This window comes from Oncorhynchus mykiss, chromosome 22 (assembly GCF_057628025.1).
Source record: "Oncorhynchus mykiss isolate SJ-2025 chromosome 22, ASM5762802v1, whole genome shotgun sequence".
NCBI lineage: Eukaryota > Metazoa > Chordata > Actinopteri > Salmoniformes > Salmonidae > Oncorhynchus > Oncorhynchus mykiss.
In genome coordinates, this window is record NC_143043.1 from 29,399,101 (window position 1) to 29,411,504 (window position 12,404).

Genomic DNA, 12,404 nt, shown 5'->3' on the forward strand with positions numbered 1-12,404 from the left:
CATGTATTGAACCTCCCCAAGTGTTTAAATCAACTTCCGGTTTCACCACAACTTTGAAATTCACTTTCAACAAGTGGACGAGAGAGGGAAGATCGGTGTTCTTCCGATTAGTCGTGCTTTTTGGTCGTATTGATAATCGCTTGAGTAATATCGAAGACCAAGGACGATGTATGTGTGTTTTAATCTGTTTATGTTAAGTAGCTATGTTTTTTAATGGCAATCTGTACCTACATTGCTCTTTATCCGTAAACTAAAGGAAAGTAAAGCAAAGTTAGTTTGGAGTGTGTCTGCTACACGGCTGAGGAAGGCTGTCAAGCGGCGCGGGGCAATAACCATGCCCGAGCTTTCCAAGATGAGGAAGCCCGATGTCAAGGTTGTCATTCTGGGTGACATGAACGTTGGGAAGACCTCACTGCTCCACAGGTACATGGATAGGAAGTTTAAAGACACCATGAGCACCGTCGGAGGGGCGTTTTTCCTCAAACAGTGGGGACCTTACAATATCTCAATTTGGGACACTGCTGGTAAGGTGTTCATTATTGACTGTTATGAGTAGGTCTCGTTTATCGTAGGTCTTACGTTATTTTCCTCATTGTTTTAATATCCACAGCCTGTTTGGAGTAGGGCCCCACACGTGTAATAATCAGTGTAGCCTGAGTAACCTTTGTCACTTTACAAGGGTCAGCTCTGTTGTTGATTTCCACTGTGTTTACCTGTGGAGAGTATGTGACTCCACCACCTGAGGGTTGCTTGGCAAGGACAGTCCCTTTCATGTGACTGTGGCCAGATCAGATTAGTGATCTGGCCTACCAGGTTAAATGGGCTACTGGACAAGAATTACAGATGTTGGACAAGTTGATTACTATTATGTTGGACTAGGTCATATGGTACAGATGCAGTTAAATTGCCATTAAATCATGGTCAATCTGAAATGGGTCTATTCTAATTCTACAAAACCCATCTCAAATTCTAGTTGGCACTGTGGATGAGGTCATGTCACATGATTTTTATATAGTGCTACACTAAAACTTTATGATGTTGCACATTTTCAAGGTTCAAGATGTTCAGGGACAATAACATCACATTATGTATCTCTATATTTATTCCATCCACCAAGGTTAAGGCTATATCCTTCTTAGACCAATATTGGACTAAAGGAGCCTAACATTACTCCTTAGTCCAAGGACCTTACATGTTCTGTTTAACCATTTTACATGTTCTGTTTAACCTTTTTTCTCACTGATATGAAAGATAAGCAACTTATGCTTCCAAAACCATGCCGCAAGTGATGCGCCGCAACGCTTAACAAAACACCTCCTGCAGAAGACTCCTTCAGTGACTCTTATGTGTAATGTAATCGAACTGAAAGTCATGATCAAGGGCTGTATCCTTCCAGATCTGGTGTTAGATATTGGGCTGGGGGCAATCCCCAACAGCCAACACTGTTGATTATTACCATATTTTTAAAAAACTGGTTGGTATAAGGGGTGATGAAAGGGAGACAATCAAGTCAACATAATGACGACGAATGTACAGTTGAAGTTGGAAGTTTACATACACTTAGATTGGAGTCATTGAAATGTGTTTTTCCACCACTCCACAAATTTCTTGTTAACAAACTACAGTTTTGGCAAGTCTGTTAGGACATCTACTTTGTGCATGACACAAGTAATTTTTCCAAAATTGTTTACAGACAGATTATTTCACTTATAAATCACTATCACAATTCCAGTGGGTCAGAAGTTTACATACACTAAGTTGACTGTGCCTTTAAACAGTCTGGAAAATTCCAGAAAATTATGTCATGGCTTTAGAAGCTACTGATGGGCTAATTAACATCATTTGAGTCAATTGGAGGTGTACCTGTGGATGTATTTCAAGGCCTTCCTTCAAACTCAGTGCCTCTTTGCTTGACATCATGGCAAAGTCAAAAGAAATCAGCCCAAAAAATTGTAGGTCTCCACAAGTCTGGTTCATCCTTGGGAGCAATTTCCAAATGCCTGAAGGTACCACGTTCATCTGTACAAACAATAGTACTCAAGTTTATACACCATGGGACCACGCAGCCGTCATACCGCTCAAGAAGGAGACGCGTTCTGTCTCCTAGAGATGAACGTACTTTGATGCGAAAAGTGCAAATCAATCCCAGAACAACAGCAAAGGACCTTGTGAAGATGCTGGAGGAAATGGGTACAAAAGTATCTATATCCACAGTAAAACAAGTCCTATATTGACATAACCTGAAAGGCCGTTCAGCAAGGAAGAAGCCACTGCTCCAAAACCGCCATAAAAAACCTGATTATGGTTTGCAACTGCACATGGGGACAATGTGCGGCCCTTGACCAGCACAAAAATATCCTGTGGCGTTCTGCATTAGCATCGACTAGCCCCCGTGATATGCAACTTTTCAGGGAAGTTAGGAACCAATATACACAGGCAGTTAGGAAAGCTAAGGCTAGCTTTTTCAAGCAGAAATTTGCATCCTGTAGCACAAACTCAAAAAAGTTCTGGGACACTAAAGTCCATGGAGAATAAGAGCACCTCCTCCCAGCTGCCCACTGCACTGAGGCTAGAAAACACTGTCACCACTGATAAATCCACTATAATAGAGAATTTCAATAAGCATTTTTCTACAGCTGGCCATGCTTTCTACCTGGCTGCCCCATCCCCGATCAACAGCCCTCCACCCCCCACAGCAACTCGCCCAAGCCTCCCCATTTCTCCTTCACCCAAATCTAGATAGCTGATGTTCTGAAAGAGCTACAAAATCTGGACCCCTACAAATCAGCTGGGCTAAACAATCTGGACCCTCTCTTTCTAAAATGATCTGCCGAAATTGTTGCAACCCCTATTACTAGCCTGTTCAATCATCTGAGATTCCTATAGGTTGGAAAGCTGCTGCGGTCATTCCCCTCTTCAAAGGGGGAGACACTCTAGATCCAAACTGCTACAGACCTATATCTATCCTACCCTGCCTTTCTAAGGTCTTCGAAAGCCAAGTTAACAAACAGATTACCGACCATTTCGAATCCCACCATACCTTCTTCGCTATGCAATCTAGTTTCAGAGCTGGTCATGGGTGCACCTCAGCCACGCTCAAGGTCCTGAACGATATCATAACCGACATCGATAAGAGACATTACTGTGCAGCCGTATTCATTGACCTGGCCAAGGCTTTCGACTCTGTCAATCACCACATTCTTATTGACAGCCTTGGTTTCTCAAATGATTGCCTCGTCTGGTTCACCAACTACTTCTCTGAGTTCAGTATGTCAAATTAGAGGGCCTGTTGTCCGGACCTCTGGCAGTCTCTATGGGGGTGCCACAGGGTTCAATTCTCAGGCCAACTCTCTTCTCTGTATACATCAATTATGTCGCTCTTACTGCTGGTGATTCTCTGATCCACCTCTACGCAGACAACACCATTCTGTATACCTCTGGCCCTTCTTTAGACACTGTGTTAACTAACCCCCAGACGAGCTTCAATGCCATACAACTCTCCTTCTGTGGCCTCCAACTGTTCTTAAATGCAAGTAAAACTAAATTCATGCTCTTCAACAGATCGCTGCCTGCACCTGCCCGCATCACTACTCTGGACGATTCTGACTTAGAATATGTGGACAACTACAAATACCTAGGTGTCTGGGTAGACTGTAAACTCTCCTTCCAGACTCGCATTAAGCGTCTCCAATCCAAAATTAAATCTAGAATCGACTTCCTATTACTCAACAAAGCATCCTTCACTCATGCTGCCAAACATACCCTCGTAAAACTGACCATCCTACCGATCCTTGACTTCGGCGATGTCATCTACAAAATAGCCTCCAACTCGCTACTCAACAAATTGGATGCAGTCTATCACAGTGCCATCCGTTTTGTCACCAAAGCCTCATATACTACCCACCACTGCGACCTGTACACTCTCATTGGCTGGCCCTCGCTTCATACTCGTCACCAAACCCACTGGCTCCAGGTCATCTACAAGTCTCTGCTAGGTAAAGCTCTGCCTTATCTCAGCTCACTGGTCAGCATAGCAGCACCCACCCGTAGCACGCACTTCAGCAGGTATATCTCACTGGTCACCCCCAAAGCCAATTCTTCCTTTGGCCGCCTTTCCTTCCAGACCTCTGCTGCCAATGACTGGAACTAACTGCAAAAATCACTGAAGCTGGAGACTCATATCTCTCTCACTAGCTTTAAGCACCAGCTGTCAGAGCAGCTCACAGATCACTGCACCTTTACATAGCCCATCTGTAAATAGCCCATCCAACTACCTACCTCATCCCCATACTGTATTTCTCTATGTCTCTTGCTCCTTTGCACCCCAGTATCTCTACTTGCACATTCATCTTCTGCACATCTACAATTCCAGTGTTTAATTGCTATATTGTAATTACTTCGCCACCATGGCCTATGTATTGCCTTACCTCCCTTATCCTACCTCATTTGCACATGCTGTATATATACTTTTTCTACTATATTATTGATTGTATGTTTGTTTATTCCATGTGTAACTCTGTGTTGTTGTATGTGTCAAACTGCTTTGCAAATGAGAATTTGTTCTCAACTAGCCGACCTGGTTAACTAAAGGTGAAATAAAATAAATGAAAAGATTGTACTTTTTGGAGAAATGTCCTCTGGTCTGATGAAACAAAAATATAACTGTTTGGCCATAATGAACATCGTTTGGAGGAAGAAGGGGGATGCTTGCAAGCCGAAGAACACCATCCCAACCGTGAAGCACGGGGGTGGCAGCATCATGTTGTGGGTGTGCTGCAGGAGGGACTAGTGCACTTCACAAAATAGATAGCATCATGAGGATGGGAAAATTATGTGGATATATTGAAGCAACATCTCAAGACATCAGTCAGGAAGTTAAAGCTTGGTCGCAAATGGGTCTTCCAAATGGACAATGACCCCAAGCATACTTCCAAAGTTGTGGCAAAATGGCTTAAGGACAACAAAGTCTAGGTATTGGAGTGGCCATTACAACGCCCTGACCTCAATCCTATAGAAAATGTGTGGGCAGAACTGAAAAAATTTGTGAGCAAGGAGGCCTACAAACCTGACTCCGTTACACCAGCTCTGTCAGGAGGAATGGGCTAAAATTCATACAACTTATTGTGGGAAGCTTGTGGAAGGCTACCTGAACCATTTGACCCAAGTTAAACAATTTATAGGCAATGCTATCAAATACTAATTGAGTGTATGTAAACTTCTGACCCACTGGGAATGTGTTGAAAGAAATAAAAGCTGAAATAAATCATTCTCTCTACTCTTATTCTGACATTTCACATTCTTAAAATAAAGTGGTGATCCTAACTGACCTAAAACAGGGAAGTTTTACCTGGATTAAATGTCAGGAATTGTGAAAAACTGAGTTTAAATGTATTTGGCTAAGGTGTATGTTAACTTCTGACTTCAAATGTAAATGCAATATTGCATTGACCAGAGTTTCAATTAATTAGGTTTTGGGTTATTAGACCTAATTTTCAGAAAGACACAGGCCTAGGCCTAATCTCGACATTCAGTGTTTTTGAAATTCTAATTGGCACACTTGTGGGGCTAAAGCCCTCGTCTCATTGGAGGTTGTAACCTGGAAGTAATGATATGCATTGTTTTGGTCATCTGTATCAAATGGGCACTTTCTGATACTCTATAATAACAGGTGAGATGAGAGGTTGGGATATATCAGTGCTTTGAACTTTGGTAAACATTTATCAAAATCAACTAAAATCACAGCAGCTGAAAGAAAGGTGAATTGGTTATATGACACAAGGAATATTATGACTATTAGAAAAAGCTACATTATTTTGGTTGACTTACTGTAAGAAACTGGTGACAGAATGCTAAAACGAGTGTGTTTGCTTTGCACACCATTGTCAAAAGCATGAAGGGGCTTAACTCCAGAAAGATAGAAAAACCCCTGAGTCACCAAAACACAATTTCCCGTCCCTGCTTCTTATCCCCATGACCTCTCAGCAGTATGCTGTTGCCTGCTATGTCCACATCACAGGTTAAAATAGGAAGTATTATGATTGCACAATCAAGTCCGAAGTTCTTGGGGAAGGTTATGAGCCTTGTAAGTGAATGATTTACAGTATATAGTAGGGCTCAGACATTGTTGTAATTTCCCCGAAATCCTCCAATTCCGGCCAGACATAATGCTATATACATCATGCTATACCCATACTGGTGTAACATCTGATTCTGCAATCATGGAAACCAGAGGTGTTTTTTTCCCCTGTATTGTAATTGAATGCAAGGAATGAATATCAGAAAAGTCTATAGTATCAGAAACTAAGCAAATGAAAGGGGAACAGAACAGAAAATACCATTGTCAATCAGCCACGGTATTGGTTCCTTATTTTCTATGGGAGTTTCAACTCTGATTTATTTCACTGCTTACTTGAATTCCTATGACTATTGGGGAGGGTTAGCTTTTTAGTAAACAGTAGCCTACATTGACCTAGGCCTACTTCCCAACACATACTACTTACATTGTCTCACTTCAACCAATGGCTGTTTCAGTGGTAGGTGGATCAACTTCCTATGGAAGTTATAGAGCCAAGAGCCGGTGGCTGCCGTCGTCTTTAGCCCTTAAGTCACATGACATGAAGACTCCGTCACGAGGAGGGGGTTTGGGGTGACCGCATATGCTTCAACCTCCCACCCATTTACTGGACCTAATATAACCCTGAAGTGTCGAGTCATCTCCCTAACTAGCACGTCTTCCTGACTGGCCCTCCTCCCTACAGATGTATCATCTCCTGTTTATGACACTGCCACATCCTGGCTGTTTCTGTGCAGAATAGGACCCTAGCCCTGCTGCCCCACAATGACTCTCTACCCTCAAACAAAATCTTCCTCAAACTCTGTTGATCCCAGGAAAATGGATGTGTCAGCATAAACTAGACTTTAGCTCAGCTCTCCTTATTTGGTGGGTTATGTATCAGGCAAGTTACTTCTGGATAGGAAGGCCTAAGGTTTGTAATTAGATATCTTACGACCTCTGAAACATTTCATTTGGACCTAGTTCAAAGGTTCCCGGGATTTCTGAACATATTTGGCTGATGATGTTCTAAACACTGGGAACAAAGAGCTCTCTCACACACTCCACACTTGCACAAAGGCTCCCAGATGAGATTGCTGTACTGAAACACACACACACACACACACACACACACACTGAAGAGCTTTTGCGTTATTCTACAACAATGGCTGCTTCTGTTTTTCGGCTACTGACTGTCTCGCTCTCTTTCTCTCGCTGTCTCTTTATATCTCCCTCCCTCTCCCTTTTGTAATATGTAGGCTATAGGCTACCTGTAGTTTGGAAGCCCTCCCTCTCCCTTTTGTAATATGTAGGCTATAGGCTACCTGTAGTTTGGAAGCCCTCCCTCTCCCTTTTGTAATATGTAGGCTATAGGCCTTTTTTGTCTGTGGTTAGTTTACCTTTTATAGCTCACTTGGGAGAGCATGGCGCCTGCAACGCTAAGATAGTGGGATTGATTCCCGGGACCACCCATATGTAAAAAGAAAATCATTTTTGTTAAAAGCATCTGCTAAATGGAATTTATTATTGTTATTAATTGGTGTTCATTGGTCTATATAAGAACATCATGAATCTATATCAACTATTATGTGTATGCATATACTCTCCTGTGTGTTTCTAACGTTTTCTGGTCATCCTTCCCTGTGTGTCCCCCAGGTCGGGAGCAGTTCCACGGGCTGGGCTCCATGTACTGCCGGGGCGCTGCTGCTGCCATCCTCACCTACGATGTGACCAACTGGCAGAGCCTGGCTGAGCTGGAGGAGCGCTTCCTGTCCCTCACCGACACGGCCAATAACGACTGCATCTACGCCATCGTGGGCAACAAGGCTGACCTCACAGACCCCCAGGCCCAGCTGCTAGCCAACCAGGATGGCCTGACAGCGGACCAAAGAGTGGGGGACTGGGAGAGGACTGGGGAGCCCAGGGTGCCTTCTGCTTGTCCCACCCCTCCAGCCTCCCCCATCTCCCTGTCAGGGGTGTCAGTCAACAAGCAGGTGAGCCGGGAGGACGCAGAGGCGTTGTATGGGAGGATCCTTAGATACAAGGGTCTGGAAGAGACGAACAGCCTGCCTGCGGACAAGATGTGCTTTGAGACTAGTGCCAAGACAGGCTACAACGTAGACGCTCTGTTTGAGACGCTGTTCGACATGGTGCTTCCCTCCGTCCTCAAGAAGAGGACTGAGAGAGAGGGATCGTCCACCGTGGACCTGGAAGAGTGCAAAGGGACAGGAAAACGGGCTAGGGCCGCCTGCTGCTAGGGATTAGGGGTAGGTGGGGAGGGATGGATAAACTGTTTGGGGGTTTTAGACTGACCGTAAAGAGAGGAGTTCATGTCATCTCTGTATTGGTCTCCCAGGACATTCTGAGAATTTTCAGCGGTGACTGTTTGATATACACACACCTGCACACACATTCTTTCAATCAAGCTGTCAATCAAATTAATAATTAAAACAAGTCATTTAATTATTATTTCAATGAGCCGGAAAGTACTATATTGGAGAGCTGGAGTAAGGCGTTCTTGGATTTTAAACATCTTCGAGAGGTTCTGTATGGACTTGAGTTCAGGCCAGAATTTCTGTATGTGTAGAGCAGATTAGCGTTTTATGTAATTAATCTTCTCGGCAGAGTGGTCACTAGCTGGCGCAGCCACAAAGTCATAAAATCAGATTTTTAAACTTAACCACACTGCTAAACATAACCTTAAATTAAGAGCAAAAAGCTATTTTTTTGTTTTCATGAATTTTTATGATATTGCCCATTTTGACTTTGCAGGTGGCCAATCTATTGGCTCTAGGGCAAGATGCATGACATGTCAACCTGGATATGGGAAATAGACTACTGGTTCACCTGTTTATAAATCAATCATTTAATTCTTGTTCATGTTTTGGAATGAGAATGTCACTGACTTTGTTTCCATCCACAGTTTTTATGCGAGTAAAGTCATTCTGTATCCCCAAAACAATCACGACAACTGTGAGGGAAACAGGACGTTTCGGTACAGTTTTATAAATGCCAACAGATTTGTTCGTTTGACATGGTGGCATCTTTCTGTCGGCGAAATTAATTGTGCGAGAAATGGAGTTGGAAATGCCTTTATGCGCAGATATTGTTACAATAACCAGCATATCGAAGTAAACTTGGAGTCACGCGATATGATGTGTGTGGTCCCCCAATACGACTCGGGATAAGATAAGTTATGACGAACTTTACAGGGTGGTGAAAGTGCATGGTGATGAGAGAGCTGGTCCTTTTCAATAAATATCAAGTGACGTGTGACGTGATTATCGATGCTTGACTGCCGTTTGACCAATAAAAATATCCATAATCTCATCACGTAGACTAAGCCTACCCACGCTGTCTCTGTGAGCTGTTGGTTAGAGCACACGTGCCAAGACCAGAGTAGCACATTTGCTATTTTAACGCAATAGTTTTTATGAAAACTTAAGCGAAAGTATATTTTGTGTGCACTACGTCATCACGCACAGATGTTTAATTTTTATCCGCAACAAATCTGTTTGGTAAAAGCACACCACGGGTGAGAAAGTATTCCGATTTTCTTTTCTTGGTTAGAATATTCACATGAGAATTTGTCATCAAATGGATGGAAACCTAGCTACATATGCCATTGTTCAACAGCAGTAATTGTTTGACTACCAGGGTGGCCACACTGAATCGTGTAAATGAATCCTATTTTAAAGATGTTTTAATGTGTTTAACAGTCAGGCTTTACATTTGCATCAGGTGTGTTCTGTTGCATGTTTTTTTTACTGATTCCCTTTTTCATGTAATTTGCACCAAATCTACACTACAATATGTGTAAGATACAAGTTCGATATTTTCAAATATACGATAAAAGATTATTCTCATTTAGGAATAGGGGGATATAGTGTGTTTGAGCTAAAGTGAGAATGTCAATGCATGTACCACCAGCAGAAGTATAACAAACACAACATTTAATTTTTTGTTATGACTCAATTACAATAGAATTCAATGGATTCATAGCACATCGAACTCATGGCCAATTTTACAAAATATATTTTTTGTTCTGAGAAACATAAAAATCAATTTCATTCAGTGGATATAAATATACGTAGGAAAGTAAATCAGTGCATTTTGTGACCAAAACAATATATGAATGTAAGATTAGGGTTATATATATTGATACATTGCTAACAAACAGTTTGCACTGTAAGGCCTCTTGATGCATAAATGTTATGTTACGTGAGAAGACTTGACGTAAAGCAGATTAATACTGAATGTTAAGAGCATTTCTTCTCACTTAAACCTCAACCAAACCTAATTTACAATTGGTAGAGGGTCAGTGTTAGTGTCGTGGCATTACTGTATACCTGAATAAAATGTAAGCGCACTTAAATCTAAACTGAAGCAGTGCAAGCAGTGCACACACACACAATCAATATTATCAATCATTAGCTTCATTGATAACTGAAGCAGTGTGTACACAGGCATCTTTGGTTCTTTCAGCTGTATGTTCTTGGTATGGTCAGTTAAACATGTTTGGTACAGTGCATTCGGATAGTATACTTTTTCCACATTTTGTTACAGTACAGCCTTATTCTAAAATGGATGAAATTGTCCCCCCATCAATCACACACAATACCCCATAATGACAAAGTGAAAACAGGTTATGAGTGTTTTTGTATTAAAAACAAAAAAACACATTTTACATTAGTATTCAGACCCTTTACTCAGTACAGCCTGGAGACACTACAAGCTTGTCACACCTGTAGTTGGGGAGTTTCTACAGACAATTCCTTTGACCTCATGGCTTGGTTTTTGCTCTGACATGCACTGTCAACAGTGGGGCCTTATATAGACAGGTGTGTTTCTTTCTAAATCCTGTCCAATCAATAGAATTTACCACATGTGGACTCCAATCAAGTTGTAGAAACAGGATGCACCTGAGCTCAATTTAGAGACTCATCGCAAAGGGTCTGGATACTTACGTAAATACGGTATTTCTGTTTTTTTGTGTGTTTTTTAATGCATTTGTAAAAAATAAAAAGTTAACTTTTTGCTTTGCCATTATGGGGTATTGTGTGTAGACAGGAATTTGTTTTATTTAATACAGTTTAGAATAAGGCTGTAACGTAACAATGTGGAAAAAGTGAAGGGGTCTGAATACTTTCTAAATGCACTGTATATAACATAGCTGAGGTAATAAGTTAGAGCACCATATCAAATAGGACAAACATTTTAAAAATAACATTAACATGTATATTTCATATCGCTGTTGACTTCATGCCGGGGATTCTTTTCCAATTATCACCACAGGACACCTGCTCTCCACTTGAAGCGTTCACACAGTCCTTCAGTCATCACAAGATGCTGATCTAAGGTCTGTTTTGTGTTCTCCCCATTATGGCTAAGGTTAAGATTTAGGGAGGGTGAGCTAATCCTAGATCTGTGCCTAAGTGTAATGTCTACCTGAATTGCGTTTGGTGGTGGGGGGGTACGGTCACAGGAAATTACATCACAGGGTCAAAGGGGACTAAGTGAGAGCCAGGTCACAGGTTCTTCATGCAGACCTGACAGCGGCTGATGCGTGAGAGGAACTGGCCTGCTTTCAGGGTCTCGGAGGCAGGCTCTGCCTGGAAGGACTGTTCGATGGAGGTCAGCCAGAAGCTGTGTTTGTTGGCGAAGTAATGGCAGGTGCCCTTGGCCCCGTTACACTCGATGAAGGGAGTGGTGCGGAAGTCCTCTAGACAGGAACCAGGGGACGACAGAGACTGACCACCGCCCTCGTCACCTGCTGCTGTGTGCTGTGGGGAGACGAGGGAGGGGAAGAGATTGCTTTCATATGTCCTGTGTTTTCAGATCAATAAAGATGAAAAGGAGACTAGAATAGGCCACTTTAGACTGTATTAGAACAGAAAGCAAGAGACTCACCATAAGGAAGGAGTAGCCAATCCACAAGCTGCGCCAGCCCACAGGGCATTGTGGGATGGTGATGTCCTGGCTGTGCACGGCGATGGCGACGGATGGCGCCTCGCACACAGAGCAGCGGCTGATGTAGGGTTTGATCTCTTCCTCTTCCACGGGCATCATGGGAAGGGGTGCGGTGGTGGACAGCCAATAGGACTTGTCATTGCGGCTGGCATAGTAGCAGACGTCTCCGGGATTGCAGTACAGGAAGGGCATGGTGTTGAAACGAGGGAGGCAGGAGCCTGCCAGACCTGGGATCAATAGAAACATTTAATTAATCAATACATGTATTCATATAAAAGGATGACACAGTGGTACAGGCAAAATTGAGAGAGCCTAATTGGTTCTATCTGCCAATGAAATATCAAATAAAATCTGAATAGATACAAGTATAAACTAATAATTG

General features: G+C 42.5%; 2 protein-coding genes across 3 annotated transcripts in view; one reads left to right on the top strand and one right to left on the bottom strand.

Moving 5' to 3' along the window:
- Positions 1-5: 5 nt before the first annotated feature.
- On the top strand, positions 6-12,398 carry rab20 (RAB20, member RAS oncogene family). Of its 2 annotated transcripts, none has more exons than XM_021579928.3 (2): positions 6-524; positions 7,709-12,398. In XM_021579928.3, exons 1-2 carry the CDS (start codon positions 335-337, stop codon positions 8,308-8,310), a joined length of 792 nt encoding a protein of 263 aa, XP_021435603.2. In that variant the 5' UTR covers positions 6-334; the 3' UTR covers positions 8,311-12,398. The 2 variants fall into 2 exon arrangements, with proteins under 2 accessions (XP_021435603.2, XP_090071923.1); XM_090215797.1 differs by having other exon boundaries at positions 48-423; positions 7,709-11,088.
- Positions 9,989-12,404, bottom strand: part of LOC110501998 (uncharacterized) — a 106,284-nt gene continuing 103,868 nt past the window's right edge. Inside the window, exons 46-47 of the mRNA XM_021579872.3 lie at positions 11,963-12,249; positions 9,989-11,835 (exon numbers count right to left, since the gene is read on the bottom strand). Coding sequence (XP_021435547.2) covers positions 11,581-11,835; positions 11,963-12,249 — 542 coding nt within the window. The 3' untranslated portion in view covers positions 9,989-11,580. The remainder of the gene's footprint in view (positions 11,836-11,962; positions 12,250-12,404) is intronic.